The sequence below is a fragment of the Symphalangus syndactylus genome, chromosome 6, assembly GCF_028878055.3.
Source record: "Symphalangus syndactylus isolate Jambi chromosome 6, NHGRI_mSymSyn1-v2.1_pri, whole genome shotgun sequence".
NCBI lineage: Eukaryota > Metazoa > Chordata > Mammalia > Primates > Hylobatidae > Symphalangus > Symphalangus syndactylus.
In genome coordinates, this window is record NC_072428.2 from 44,902,960 (window position 1) to 44,915,646 (window position 12,687).

General features: G+C 45.3%; 1 protein-coding gene across 2 annotated transcripts in view; it reads left to right on the forward strand.

The window, feature by feature from the left end:
- Positions 1-12,687, forward strand: part of GALNT18 (polypeptide N-acetylgalactosaminyltransferase 18) — a 351,559-nt gene that overhangs the window by 288,037 nt on the left and 50,835 nt on the right. For both annotated transcript variants that reach the window (XM_055282415.2, XM_055282416.2), the window contains 2 exons: positions 1,643-1,780; positions 7,342-7,437. In XM_055282415.2, the coding sequence (XP_055138390.1) occupies positions 1,643-1,780; positions 7,342-7,437 (234 nt within the window). The remainder of the gene's footprint in view (positions 1-1,642; positions 1,781-7,341; positions 7,438-12,687) is intronic.

A 12,687-nucleotide genomic window follows, 5' to 3' on the forward strand; every position in this document is an offset into this window, starting at 1 on the left:
GAGTCCAGCAGAGAAACGTTCACATAACAGTTGCAGAGAAGGCTCTGGGCAGGAGTGTGCAGCAGACAAGTCACAGATGAGGTCATTAAGAAGTACTAGGAAGCTGAAATAGCTCCTCATCATTCTAGAACTTTAACCTTCAGGCTGTAGCAGGTTCAAATTTTTATATTGCCTGAACTCTTGTGGGCAAAAAAGGAATCTGTCTCTTTTATACCTAAATTGTATTTTTACTCAAGCCCACGTTGTCTGATGTCAAAAATTTGCCCTGTTCATGTCCGGATAAATGCAGCCATTTTTGTGATCTTTCTCAGATATTTTAGACAAAATTTGCCCAACCTCAGTAACTCGATCCCTGGAGTTGATGTTTGAACCAGGGATTCAAACAGACAGCATATGGACCACAGTGTCGGTGAGAGAGAGCTCCGCTTCTTCATCTGCCCTCCACTCTGGGCTGGCATCTTATGGGACACCACATGCCCCATCTGCTTGCTGGCCTTCATCCCTGCCATGGTGTCATCCTCTGAGATGCACTGGGTCTTCATCAGATCCCCAGAGGATGGACCCCTCGGCAGCCTCTGCTTTTGCATCAGCTTTTTCTCAGCCAATTCTGTGCCCCATTCAACAGCTGGTATGCAGGCTGAGGAATTCTTAGTGCTGCCCAACTCTGCTCTACAAGCAATATGAGGAGGGGGGCTTCTCTAGCCTTCTCACTCCTGGACACATTCATGTCTCACTTCTGCTCCCTGGCTGCTGCACCATGGTGGCTCAGGGGCTACCTCTCTGATGCTCCTGAGAAAGAAGGGAAACAAGTACTCTAGACACCAAGACTCCCAGGCTTAAAGAGAGAGTCTGCTTCCCCTGCAAGGACTTGGTCCGAGGAGGCAGAAGGATGGGATCTTCCAAACACGTAGAGTAACATTAAAAGCAGAAACTCTAGACCCATGTTAATTGGGTTCAATTCTCAGCTCCACCATTTATTAGTTGTGGAGCCTTGGGCAAGTTACCAAGGAGGTTACTGAACCTCTCTTTGTCTCAACTCATCATCTGTAAAGGAGGATTACGTAGTGCTACTTTATAAGTATGAATGGGACAAAACACATACGTATAAATAAAAGTAAATAAATATATATTGCATGTCTCATTCAGAATACAGCCTAGCACTTTGGAAATGTTTAAGCCTTAGATGTTATGATTCTTAGGAATAGTATTATTAATACTATAGAATTAGCATCATTTCATCTCAGTGCTTTTTCCTTCCCCTCTCTCTCTCTCACCTTAAATCTCAGAATCTCTTATCTTGCCTCTTGCGGTAGGGAAAAGCTTTATTCAGATGGATTCTTCCCATTTCTTTCATCTACACCCAGATTATAGCTTTCTTTTTTTCTTTAAGGATTTGGCATCTTTATTTTCAATGGCCTTGGATGACAATGCCCGGCAATGCTGACCTCTTGTTTCATAGTCTAAATGAGGATGGTTATGGGGTTAAGGTACCTGTGGGAAAATGCAAGAGTTGACATGCCGCATGGCCCCTTCCCCAGTCTCTAGGAATCTTGTTGGGGGCACAAGGTCATGCCAAAGTAGAGTTTGGGGAGAAGCTGCAACCTGGGAGTGGCTTCATCTCTGCTTCCGCATCCCTGTGCAGGACTCAGGAATTGACATTGGGGACATCACTGCAAGGAAGGCTCTGAGGAAACAGCTGCAGTGCAAGACCTTCCGGTGGTACCTGGTCAGCGTGTACCCAGAGATGAGGATGTACTCAGACATCATTGCCTATGGAGTGGTAAGGAGCTGGCCTCCTCCAGGTTTCATTCAGACACAGACAGAAAGAAACATAGTGAAGAAAGGGAGAGGAGGGAAAGAGCCTCTCAGCTGCTCACGTGAAGAACTGCAGTAGGCCTGGGGACCGGGTGCTGGGTTCTGCACCTGCAAGACAGCCTTTACTTTTATAGCCCAAATCCCTCCGGTCCCTTGAGAGAGGTGCTTGTCTCTCCTTTATAGTCCTAAGCAATTCACCTCTGGCCCCACACCTGCATATTCCGCTTAATAAAACACATAATAAAGCAGTTAGCTTAAGATTAAAAGGTAAGGTGGCCGGGCGCGGTGGCTCACGCTTGTAATCCCAGCACTTTGGGAGGCCGAGGCGGGTGGATCACGAGGTCAAGAGATCGAGACAATGTATTTTCTGTCTAAGGTTAAAATACTTTGAATATGATAAATTCTAAGGTTAAAATACTTTGAATATGATAAATTCTCCCATTTTCTCGATATTCCCTGGACCATACAGGTCAAATGCCGTAAGGTATTTTAAATGGTATTTTGATTGATTTTTGGCTATCTCGCCTGGCTTTTGCTGACTTACAGTCTGAACACATAAACTTTTGCCATGACAAACCCCCAAGACTACTCTGTGTAGGATTAGTTATATTATCTCCATGTCACAGGTGGGGAAACAGAGTCAAAGAGTGATTTTCACAAGCTCACATAATCAGCAGTGAAACCAAGTCTAAAAAACCAGCTGCTGGTATCACTCTGATTCCTCCCTTTGGAGAGTGTCCCCTCAGACCTTTTTTGATATCACAAGATGAAAACTTGAAGGAAGAACTGAGGTCTCTTCTTTTGATGAGCTGTGGTTAGAGCTGAGTTCAAAGCCTGCCCCAAATGGGAATGTAGTGAACAGGACAATTGCCTATGAGCAGGAAGAATCTGCTGAAAGATTGGGATCAGTGTTCCCTATGCACCCCCCAACTCTTATATACATCCTAGGATTCCAAAGCAGACAGAGCTGGAATCCTAGACCCACCCCCTCTTCCCCCAGGGTCTCTGTTATCCAGAAGGCCAGCTTGTAGGAGACAGTCTTATCCCCCCATGAGTGTCCTCATGGCATGGTTGACATATCCCAAGAGAAACATGCAGTGACCTCTCACCTCTCCACTTCTCAGGCTAGTGCAATTCACATCCAGCAAACACCTCAGCCAGTGCTGCTCAGGTAGTACCTGAGTCTCCAGATCCTGTTGTCACCGTGGAAACACAATGCACTATAAGGTGTCTGTCTGTCCCATTCACCTCCCCAGAACCATCCTGTGGACACAGCTGCCTTTGATGCCCCACAGTCCACCCATAGCAAGCTATGTGTGCTGCTTGGCCATGGTTGAACCCAATCCTAAAAGGAGAGTTATGCTGCTGTGGCTCCAGAGAAACTATTGGCCCCAAGCCTCTGTGAGCCAGGGCAAGCTTCTGGATTCATGTTCTCAGCAGGCTGTCAGCTGTGGCTGAGCAGGATTAGCCAAACTCACCCAGAGAGGCAGGAGAAGCAGTAACAGTAGAGATGTGTGCATGTGGCCACTGCAATTCTGGGTCTTGGCCAAAGGCATTCTCATCCTCCAAGCAAAAGCATCTCATCTTATACACATGTGCAACAGGTTTAACATGTAGCCCCTCCAGGCCAGCCCCAGAAATATTTGGTTTGTCAAATAGTAAGTGTCAAATACAGGGTTGTGATCTAGATCTGTCTGAGTCCAGAGCCGGGCCTGTGTTTACTGTCACACTGAAAACCATTCACTTGCCATCCCAAAGGGCTGAGCTGTGTGAGCCATCCCTGCGGCTGGCAGAGGGCTCTGACCCCCTGCACATTCATCAGCCCACCACTGCTCAGGGCCCAGCCAGCCTCCCCTCCCTCCTGCCTCCTCCACAGGCCAAGCGCCTACATGAGCAGAGACATGCCTGCTTGTCAAAGAGCATAATGAACTCTTAATGGGGGCAACTGGCTGAAGATGGGCAAAGTGGGATGCAGCCACAATAGCAAGAGTATTTTCTGGGCCTGAATCATTCTTCCTGGTAATTATTTTTATCCTAAAATGAAGAGACCAGATGTCTTTTCAGGGGCATAATTTCTTTTTCCTTTTTCTGTTCCAGCTCATGCCCAAATGACATTGTTCAGGACAAATGACTTCTGGGACTCTGAGTTGAGCCAGTATCAAGTCTGTAGCCCAGCCCATTAATCCACTAATAGGTCCCATTAATGACTCCTGCAGGCCTAAGGACCTGTGGGCCCCATCGTGTGGGCATAAGTTTTCCCTGGATCATTGAGCTTCATGTCCAGGGGATGGGGTAGCGTTGGATTAATCACAGCTCTGGTGCTGAGCATAGAGATGGAGGGGCATCTGGAAACAGACGTGCCTGGCTTCTGAATGTTAGCTTTGCCCCTTAATGGCTATGTAAACTTGACAATGTGCAAAACCTTAGTGGTCACAGTAATGCCATTTCCTAGGGCATATTTTACAGCCTCAGGATTATAGCCATTTGCGTTACGGAAAGAGCTTGGGTTTGGGAGTCTTTTTTTTGTTTTGTTTTGTTTTTTTTTTTTTGAGACAGAGTCTCGCTCTGTCGCCCGGGCTGGAGTGCAGTGGCGCAATCTCGGCTCACTGCAAGCTCCGCCTCCCGGGTTCACGCCATTCTCCTGCCTCAGCCTCCGAGTAGCTGGGACTACAGGCGCCCGCCACCGCGCTCGGCTAATTTTTTGTATTTTTTAGTAGAGACGGGGTTTCACTGTGGTCTCGATCTCCTGACCTCGTGATCCGCCCGCCTCGGCCTCCCAAAGTGCTGGGATTACAAGCGTGAGCCACCGCGCCCGGCTAGGGTTTGGGAGTCTGACAGACCAGCTCTATCGCTTGTCTGACTATGATTCCATTCATTTGGGAATGCCAGTCATTTACTCATGTTTTTCATGTACCCACTCACTCACCCACTCAACAAGTGTTGACTGTCTCCTTTGTGCCTGGCCTGTATGATATACAGTGAGACTGAGACCCAGTCTGATGACTAACAGGGGAGACAAACAAGTGAAGAAGGAACAAGTATGCAACCTGCTAGGTGCTACCCTAAGAGAAATGGGGTGCTAGTGAAGCACAGGGCAGTGCTCTCATACCAGACATGGGTCGGGAAAGGCTTCCAGAGTGGCAGATAACCTGAGAGCCAAGGGAAGAGGCAAAGAGGAGGCCAAGACCAAGGGCGATACGGGGAAGTGTCCACACAGGCTGAATAGCACTACGGACAGGGAGGAGAGTGGAGCTTGTTACTACACCACAGTTCCTTCATCCTTAAAAGAGATAATATCTCTGGGCTGGCTAGTCATTATGAGAATTAGGTGAGACATATGTGGAAAGCACTTCACATGGTACCTGACACATAGATGTGTTCCTAAAAGCTGGTTTCCCTGAATGGCTTTGAGGAAGGTTACAGCAATAATAATAGCAGCCAACGATTATTGCAACATTTATTATTTGCCAGGCCCTATGCTAAGCACTTGCAGATATTGTTTCACTTAATCCTCATAACAGCCTTATGAGGTAGGCACTATTATTATTCCTATTTTAGAGGGAAGAAAACAAACAGGAAGGAGTTACATTGCTTTATTCAAGACCCCTCAGCTGGAGCCAGGTTTCCATCCCAGCCTGTTGCTTCTAGCTGCTTCAGTGGACTACCTGCCTAAGGAATGGTGGGGGGCGGGGGGAGGAATGGCACAGAGCCAGGGAGGACTTTATCAAAAGACACCCACCCTCTCACTGAAGCACTGGCATTAAGAACCCAGGGGAAAGCCAATTCTAACATCAGGGCTCTCCAGGCCTTCCTCTTTGCAACAGCAGTTAGCAGATTTTCCTAGTGGGTTACAGTGCTTGGCTTTAGATATGACACCCACCTCTTCGTGAGCTGTAGGACAAGAACGAAGTGTGTTTACATATGCTCTTCCCACTAAGGAAAACCAAGGAATTGGTTTATAATGGAGGATTTGCTGCAGAAATGCTACTGGGGGCTCTGCCTGAGACACACGTTCATGCAATATTTCTTCAGAATCTCTGAACTGCGAGTTTGGGATTAAGGTGCTACCACCCAGTAGAGGAAAGGACGCTCAAAAGAAAAGAATTCAACTCTGTGCCTTGTCCCCTGTTAGGAACAGGGTATGCATGGAGCATATGTGGGCCTCTGGTTATCGGCTCCATCTCATACCTCTTCATTGGCTTCATTTCACTCGTGCCACAAACCATCAGGAGTACAAAGGCCCTGCTGCTGTCTCTGGCCTCCCCCCAGATAGATGGCCTCCCTGTGGCCTCTTGTCCTTTTCTTCCCTGGATTCTGATCTCCAGTCCCCTGTTCTAGGAAGAGTGTTTTGATTGCTAAGGAGAGAACCCAGTCAAGCCAGCTCAAGTTAAGGTGAGGGGGGTGAAGGTACTACAAACTCTTACAGGAGTAGGAAGTGAAGTGCAGCTGGACATGGACATTCCAGCTGGGAAACCACTGAAGCCGCTGCAGGGGCAACATGGTCTCTCTTGTCTCTCATTCTGTCTGCCTCGTGCATCATCACATCCTTGATCACAACTGGCTTTCTCTGTTTGCACATGGCCATGGCCAACAGAACCCCCCATGCCCAGTTTAAACAGCCTTGCAATTCTAGTGGCCACCACCCACCGATTACAGTCTCTGGGTTCTGTTTAGGTTTCTAAGACAGGATAAGAGAGTAATAAGATGGAGAGGAGAGAGAGGGAGAGAAAGAGAGTGATTAATTCTGAAGTGTGGGTCAGTGCCCACCATGGTCCACTCAGTTGTGGCCAGTGAGCAGGGCCATGAGGTCTATGGGCTGCCCTTCCAAGGGCTGAGAGTGGGTGTAAGCAAGAAAGTGACATTGAATATAAGCTGTCTTACCCAGACATGTGTTAATTGCCAAGACTGGATCCATGCACCTGTAGGTGAGGGTAAGAGACGCTGCTCTCTTCTCCTGCTCCCACCCTGGCCCCCTCCTCTCTTATTCTCCCACCCGGCCTCCCACTGTGGAAGACCCTAAGCAGGTGGGCCACCAAGGGGCCTGGCCAAGCCACTGCTGGGTCTGCAGGAGGCAGAGAGCGTCTGGTCACAGGGGACCTCTGAGGCCTGAAAATAGCTAAGATGTTGCCCATTTCCCCCAACACTAAAGAGCAAAGATTTCTCTCAGGGACACTTGAAGGCCGTTGTCCCACCCCTGAGGAAGTGGAGGAGCTGAAGAACAAGCACCATCTTGTGTGTGCACATGCATGCGCATCTCCTGTTTTTGCCCAGACTGTCTCAACTCCCAGAATCCAGCTCACTGTTTAATGACATGTAAGTGTTTCTCCTTCAAAGGAGGCTGTTCTCCCCTCAGCACCTTTATGCAAGGCAAAAGCTGGTGCTTGTTGGTTCTATAGTGTTCAACGGCATTGGGCTGATTATGAAAATGAAATCTGTCTCAGCAGAATACTTGCTTCTCCAGAGTTAATGCATTTGCTCTCTCTGTTCCTCTCTCTTTGGTGTGGCCATCTGTTCTCTGATGTTCAGCTGCAGAATTCTCTGAAGACTGATTTGTGTCTTGACCAGGGGCCGGATACAGAGAATGTCCCCATCATGTACATCTGCCATGGGATGACACCTCAGGTGAGTCCTCTAAGAGATTCCTGTGCCAGGAGTGTGCATGTGAGTGCCTGGCATGGGGAAGGAGAGCTAGGCTCTGTCATGGCAGCTCTGGGACCAGGGGCCTCTGGGGCTTTTCATTAGGGCACATCCTCATGAGCTGAAAAGGATGGGTCATACCTGCCTTGCCTGGAAGGAAGCTGGGGGAGTGGATGCTATGACGCCAGGATCCTCCAGGATGAGGAGGAGGAAAGGGGTTACATTTCTAAAGAGAAACACCTGCTTCCTTTGGGGAAACTATGGGTACATCACAGTTCTGGCTCTGACAACCGAGCTGCTCCCTAGCAAGAGTGGGAGGTTCTCCCAAGCTCCCTGAAATGTCAGAGTCCCTTCAGAGTGCCAAGGCATGGTCTTCAGCTCTGCCCTTTAGTAGATCATAGCTGGGGCCAAAATTTAGAGCCACGGGCCTTCTTTCCAGCTCTTCTTCTGAACTTCTCCTGGTGAAGAATGAAGGGCAGCTACCAGGAAAATAAGTTATTCTTGCAAATTCCCCATTCATAGTCTAAGCTTCAGAGACTCAAAGAGGGATGCCAAGACACAGGCAAGATAAATGGTTCGTTGAACAAAGTACAGCAGACAACCCCTGACCAAGACTGCCATAGGCTGATCTGTTCTGAATTGATAACATTCCCAGAGTTTACTTATCTCCAGAAGTACACAATGATTTAAAAAGATATTTTAGTAAATAAGATATGCCTATGTGTGCAATTGCAATTAAAAGAGTGTTTAAAAGAGCTGTTGCCTACCGAAACACACAAGTGAAGGACAAAATGACATATATGTCACTCTGTGTGTGAATGATGAGCCCTCCCAGGGATTGTCCATTGTGACCTCTACCATCTTGTCCTTTTTGGGGACTGAGTTGCTGTGACATTACTGGCTGGTTAATTGCAGGCCAGCAAATCAGGCTATGCCCACACGACCAAGTATGGCAACACATTCCTCATTATTACAATGGTGTGGCATTTTTAATGAGTGACTATCTTTTTAAACATTATATTGAAGTAAAACATATATAGAGGGAATAAATGAATTTTAAGTATACAGCTTAATCAATTTCCAGAGTGAACACACCCAGGTCAAAAATAAGAGTATTGCTGCCTGATTTTGAATTCTACATAAATAGGACTATATAGTATATATTTTCTTATGTTGACTTCTTTCATAATTATACTTTTTAAATTTTTATTTTTATTTCAGTGGTTTTTGAGATTCAGGTGGCTTTTGGTTACATGGATACTTGGATAAGTTGTTTAGTGGTGATTGCTGAAATTTTAGAACACCTGTTACCCAAGCAGTGTACACTGTACCCAGTATGTACTCTTTTATTCCTCACCCCTCCTCCCAACCTTCCCTGCCAAGTCCCCAAAATCCATTATGTCATTCTTATGCCTTTGCATCCTCATAGCTTAGCTCCCACTTATATAAAAGTGAAAACATACGATATTTGGTTTTTCATTCCTGGATTACTTCACATAGAATAATGGCCTCCAGCTTCATCCAAGTTACTGCAAAAGACATTATTTTATTTCTTTTTATGGCTGATTGGTATTCCATGATGAATATATACCACATTTTTTTTTATCCACTTGTTGGTTGATGGGCACTTAGGTTGGTTCCATATTTTTACAATTGTGAATTGTGCTGCTATAAACATGCATGTGCATGCATCTTTTTCATATAATGACTTCTATTCCTTTGGGTAGATACCTGGTAATGGGATTGCTGAATCAAATGGTAGTTCTACTTTCAGTGCTTGAAGGAATATCCGTACTGTTTTCCATAGTGGTTGTACTAATTTATATTCCCACCAGCAGTGTAAAAGTGTTCCACACAGCAAAAGAAATAATCATTAAACAGACAACCCACAGTGTGGGAGAAAATATTCACAAGCTATGCATCCAACAAAGGATAAATATCCAGAATCTACAAGGAACTCAACAAATCAACAAGAAAAAAATAAACATAATCTCATCAAAAAAGTGGGCAAAGGACATGAATAGATAATTCTCAAAAGAAGATAAACAAACAGCTGACAAACATATGAAAAAATGCTCTACATCACTAATCATCAGGGAAATGCAAATTAAAACAACAATGGGATACCACCTTACTCCTGCAAGAATGGCCTAATTAAAAAGTCAAAAACCAATAGATGTTGGCATGGATGTGGTGAAAAGGGAACACTTTCATCATTACATTTCTGAGATACATCCCTGCTATTACATGTAGTTGTAATTTGCTCATTTTTACTACTATGTAGTATTCCATTTTATAAATGTACCATAATTCATGATCTATTCAACTGCTGATGGACACTTGGACTACAGCCAGTTTGGAAGTATCATGAATACTGCTGCTATGAACAGCCTTGATCATGACATTTGGTGTACATATATGCTCACTTCTTTTGGATTTATGCCCAGGAGCAGAATTGCTGAGTCATAGAGTTGACATATTTTCACTTTTAGTAGACATTGCCTGTATTAGTCTGCTCAGGTTGCCAAAACAAAATATTACAGGCCTTAAACCACATAAACTTATTTTCTCACAGTTGTGGAGGCTGGGAAGCCCAAGATCAGAGTGCTGGCCAATTCAGTTTCTGGTGAGGGCTCCCTTTTTGTCTGGAAGATGTCCACCTTCTTGCTGTGTCCTCACATGGGAGAGACAGGCAGCACACAACAATGAGCTCTCTGGTGTCTATTCTTATAAGGATGCTAATCCTATCAGGTCAGGGCTGTATCCCTGTGACCTCACTTAACATTAACTTAAAGATTTGAAGAATTATCAGCCTATCCAAAAAACTCAGTTGCAAAACACTGAGAAAGCTCTTTCTGAAAAAAAAACACTAAGATGTGGCTCTTGATAAAGAGAACATGAGTTTGACTTAGGTGGACTTTGCCAGTCATTTTGACGGAAGCCAGCAATAGAGATGAAATTACACCTGTAGAGAGACTGCCAGTTTGAACTAAAGGGGACAGAGAAAGTGGGATAGAATGAAAGAATGCTGTTGGACTTGGAGTCCATAGGACCATAGGGACCATAGAGCTATTTGGCTGTGAATGTGCTCTATTCCTCAAGAAAAGGAAGAATGATGCAAAAGGTGTTTTTAGTGATCGTCAAGGCTGCCACTCCCACCATAAGGCCAGGAGAAGGGCTGGTGCCCTGTCTAGCCTAAGGGCCAGGGCCACCCCACACAGCCATTGTAGTGATGCTGGCACCCCAGTGGGCCTGGAGGGCAGAGCATTGAGCCAAAGAGGGTTATTCTGGAGCCTTAAGAGCTAATGGAATTTGACTTGGTAAGATTTTGGACTTGCTTGGGACTCGTCATTCTTTCCTTCATTCTGATTTCTCCTTCTGGAATGAGAATATTTATTCTATGCCTTTCCCACAGTTGTGTTTTGGAACCACATGACTTACCTAATTCTTTAGGCTCACATTCGAAGAGAAATTTTGCCTTGGGATGAATGGTACTTGGAGTCTCATTTACCTGATGTAGAGGATATTTAGATGAGACTTCGGACTTTAGAATTGATGCTAGAATGAGTTAAGACATTTGGGGCTGTTGGGATGGAATGATGTATTCTGCATGCCTTAAAAACATGCATTTGGGAAAGCCAGGGGCAGAATGTTATGGACTGCATTGTGCCCCCTCCTTGAAAATCATACGTTGAAACCCTGACCCTGGTAGTATTTCAAGTGAAGAAGTAATTAAGGTCAAGTCAGGTCATAAGGTTGGTGCCCTAATCTGATAGGATTAGTGTCCTTATAAGAGTAGACATCAAAGAGCTTGATCACTAGCTTTTTTTCTCTCTGCCATGAAAGACAACAGTGATACAGCAGCTGTCTGCAAGCTAGGAGGTAGTTCCTCAGCAGAAACTAAATTGGCCAGCATCTTGATCTTGGACTTCCCAGCCTCCAGAACTGTGAGAAAATAGATTTGTTATTTATGCCACCTAGTCTGTGGTGCTTTGTGACAGTCTGAGCCAACTAATAAACTGCCAAACAATTTCCCAAAATTGTTGTACCAATTTTTACTTCTCCCAGCTTTATATTAGAGTTCTAGTTGCTCTACATCCTTGCCAACATTTGGTATTGCCCATATTTTTAATTATAGCCATTGTAGTGGGTGTATAGTACTATCACTCTGTGGTTTTAATTTGCAGTTCTCTGATTATTAATGAAGTTGGGCACCTGGGTTTTCAGCATAGCATGTCTTCATGTTATCCTTGAGTGTGGGCCAAAGTAGCCAGGTCACAAGTAGTTGGTCTTTCTGTAAATTCTTGCTTTGCTTTCTGATACTTGTGATCTTATCTGGACCATTGGACAAATGTTGAATGTTTTGTCTGTGTGTTGGTAGGTGTTGGCCTGAGCAGAGCAGAGGCTGCCAGTTCTCTACCAGCTGCAGATGATACAATATGGGACAGTATCTGTTACAGTTACAGTGTGGATTCTGGAGCCAGATTGCCTGAATCTAAATACCAGCTTTGAACCTTTCTAGTTGTAAAATCTTGTCAAGGTTTTAAAATCTGGGCCTATTTTTTTTTAATTTGTAAAATGTGGGTTAATAATGGTACATGCACCAAAAAGGTTGTTGTGAGGATTTAACACACGTAAAATATTTCAAACAATACCTGGTACGTAGTAAGTCCTCAATAAATGTTATCTATTAGTATTTCTATAAGGATGGTGTTACCATTATTACTCCACTTTAACTCTGACTCCTATTCAGTGTAAATACTCTCAAGGTTCTAGCTGCCACCAACCCTGGACTGACTTTCCTTGACCCCATGGTGCCGTCTGCCATGGGGGCCTGCCCTGTTCAAAACCTACCCATAGGCCAGGCGCGGTGGCTCATGCCTGTAATCCCAGCACTTTAGGAGGCCGAGGCAGGCAGATCACCTGAGGTCAGGAGTTCGAGACCAGCCTAGCCAACATGGCGAAACCCTGTCTCTACTAAAAATACAAAAAAGTTAGCCAGGCATGGTGGCATATACCTGTAATTCCAGCTACTCGGAAGGCTGAGGCTGGAGAATCACTTGAACCCGGGAGGCAGTGGTTGCAGTGAGCTGAGATTGCGCCACTGCCCTCCAGCCTGAGCGACAGAGTGAGACTCCATCTCAAAACAACAAAACAAAACAGAAAACCTACCCATAAACTATTGGAGCATCACGGAGTTACTATGGCACCAAAAATGTAAGGGAGCTAGGAAAG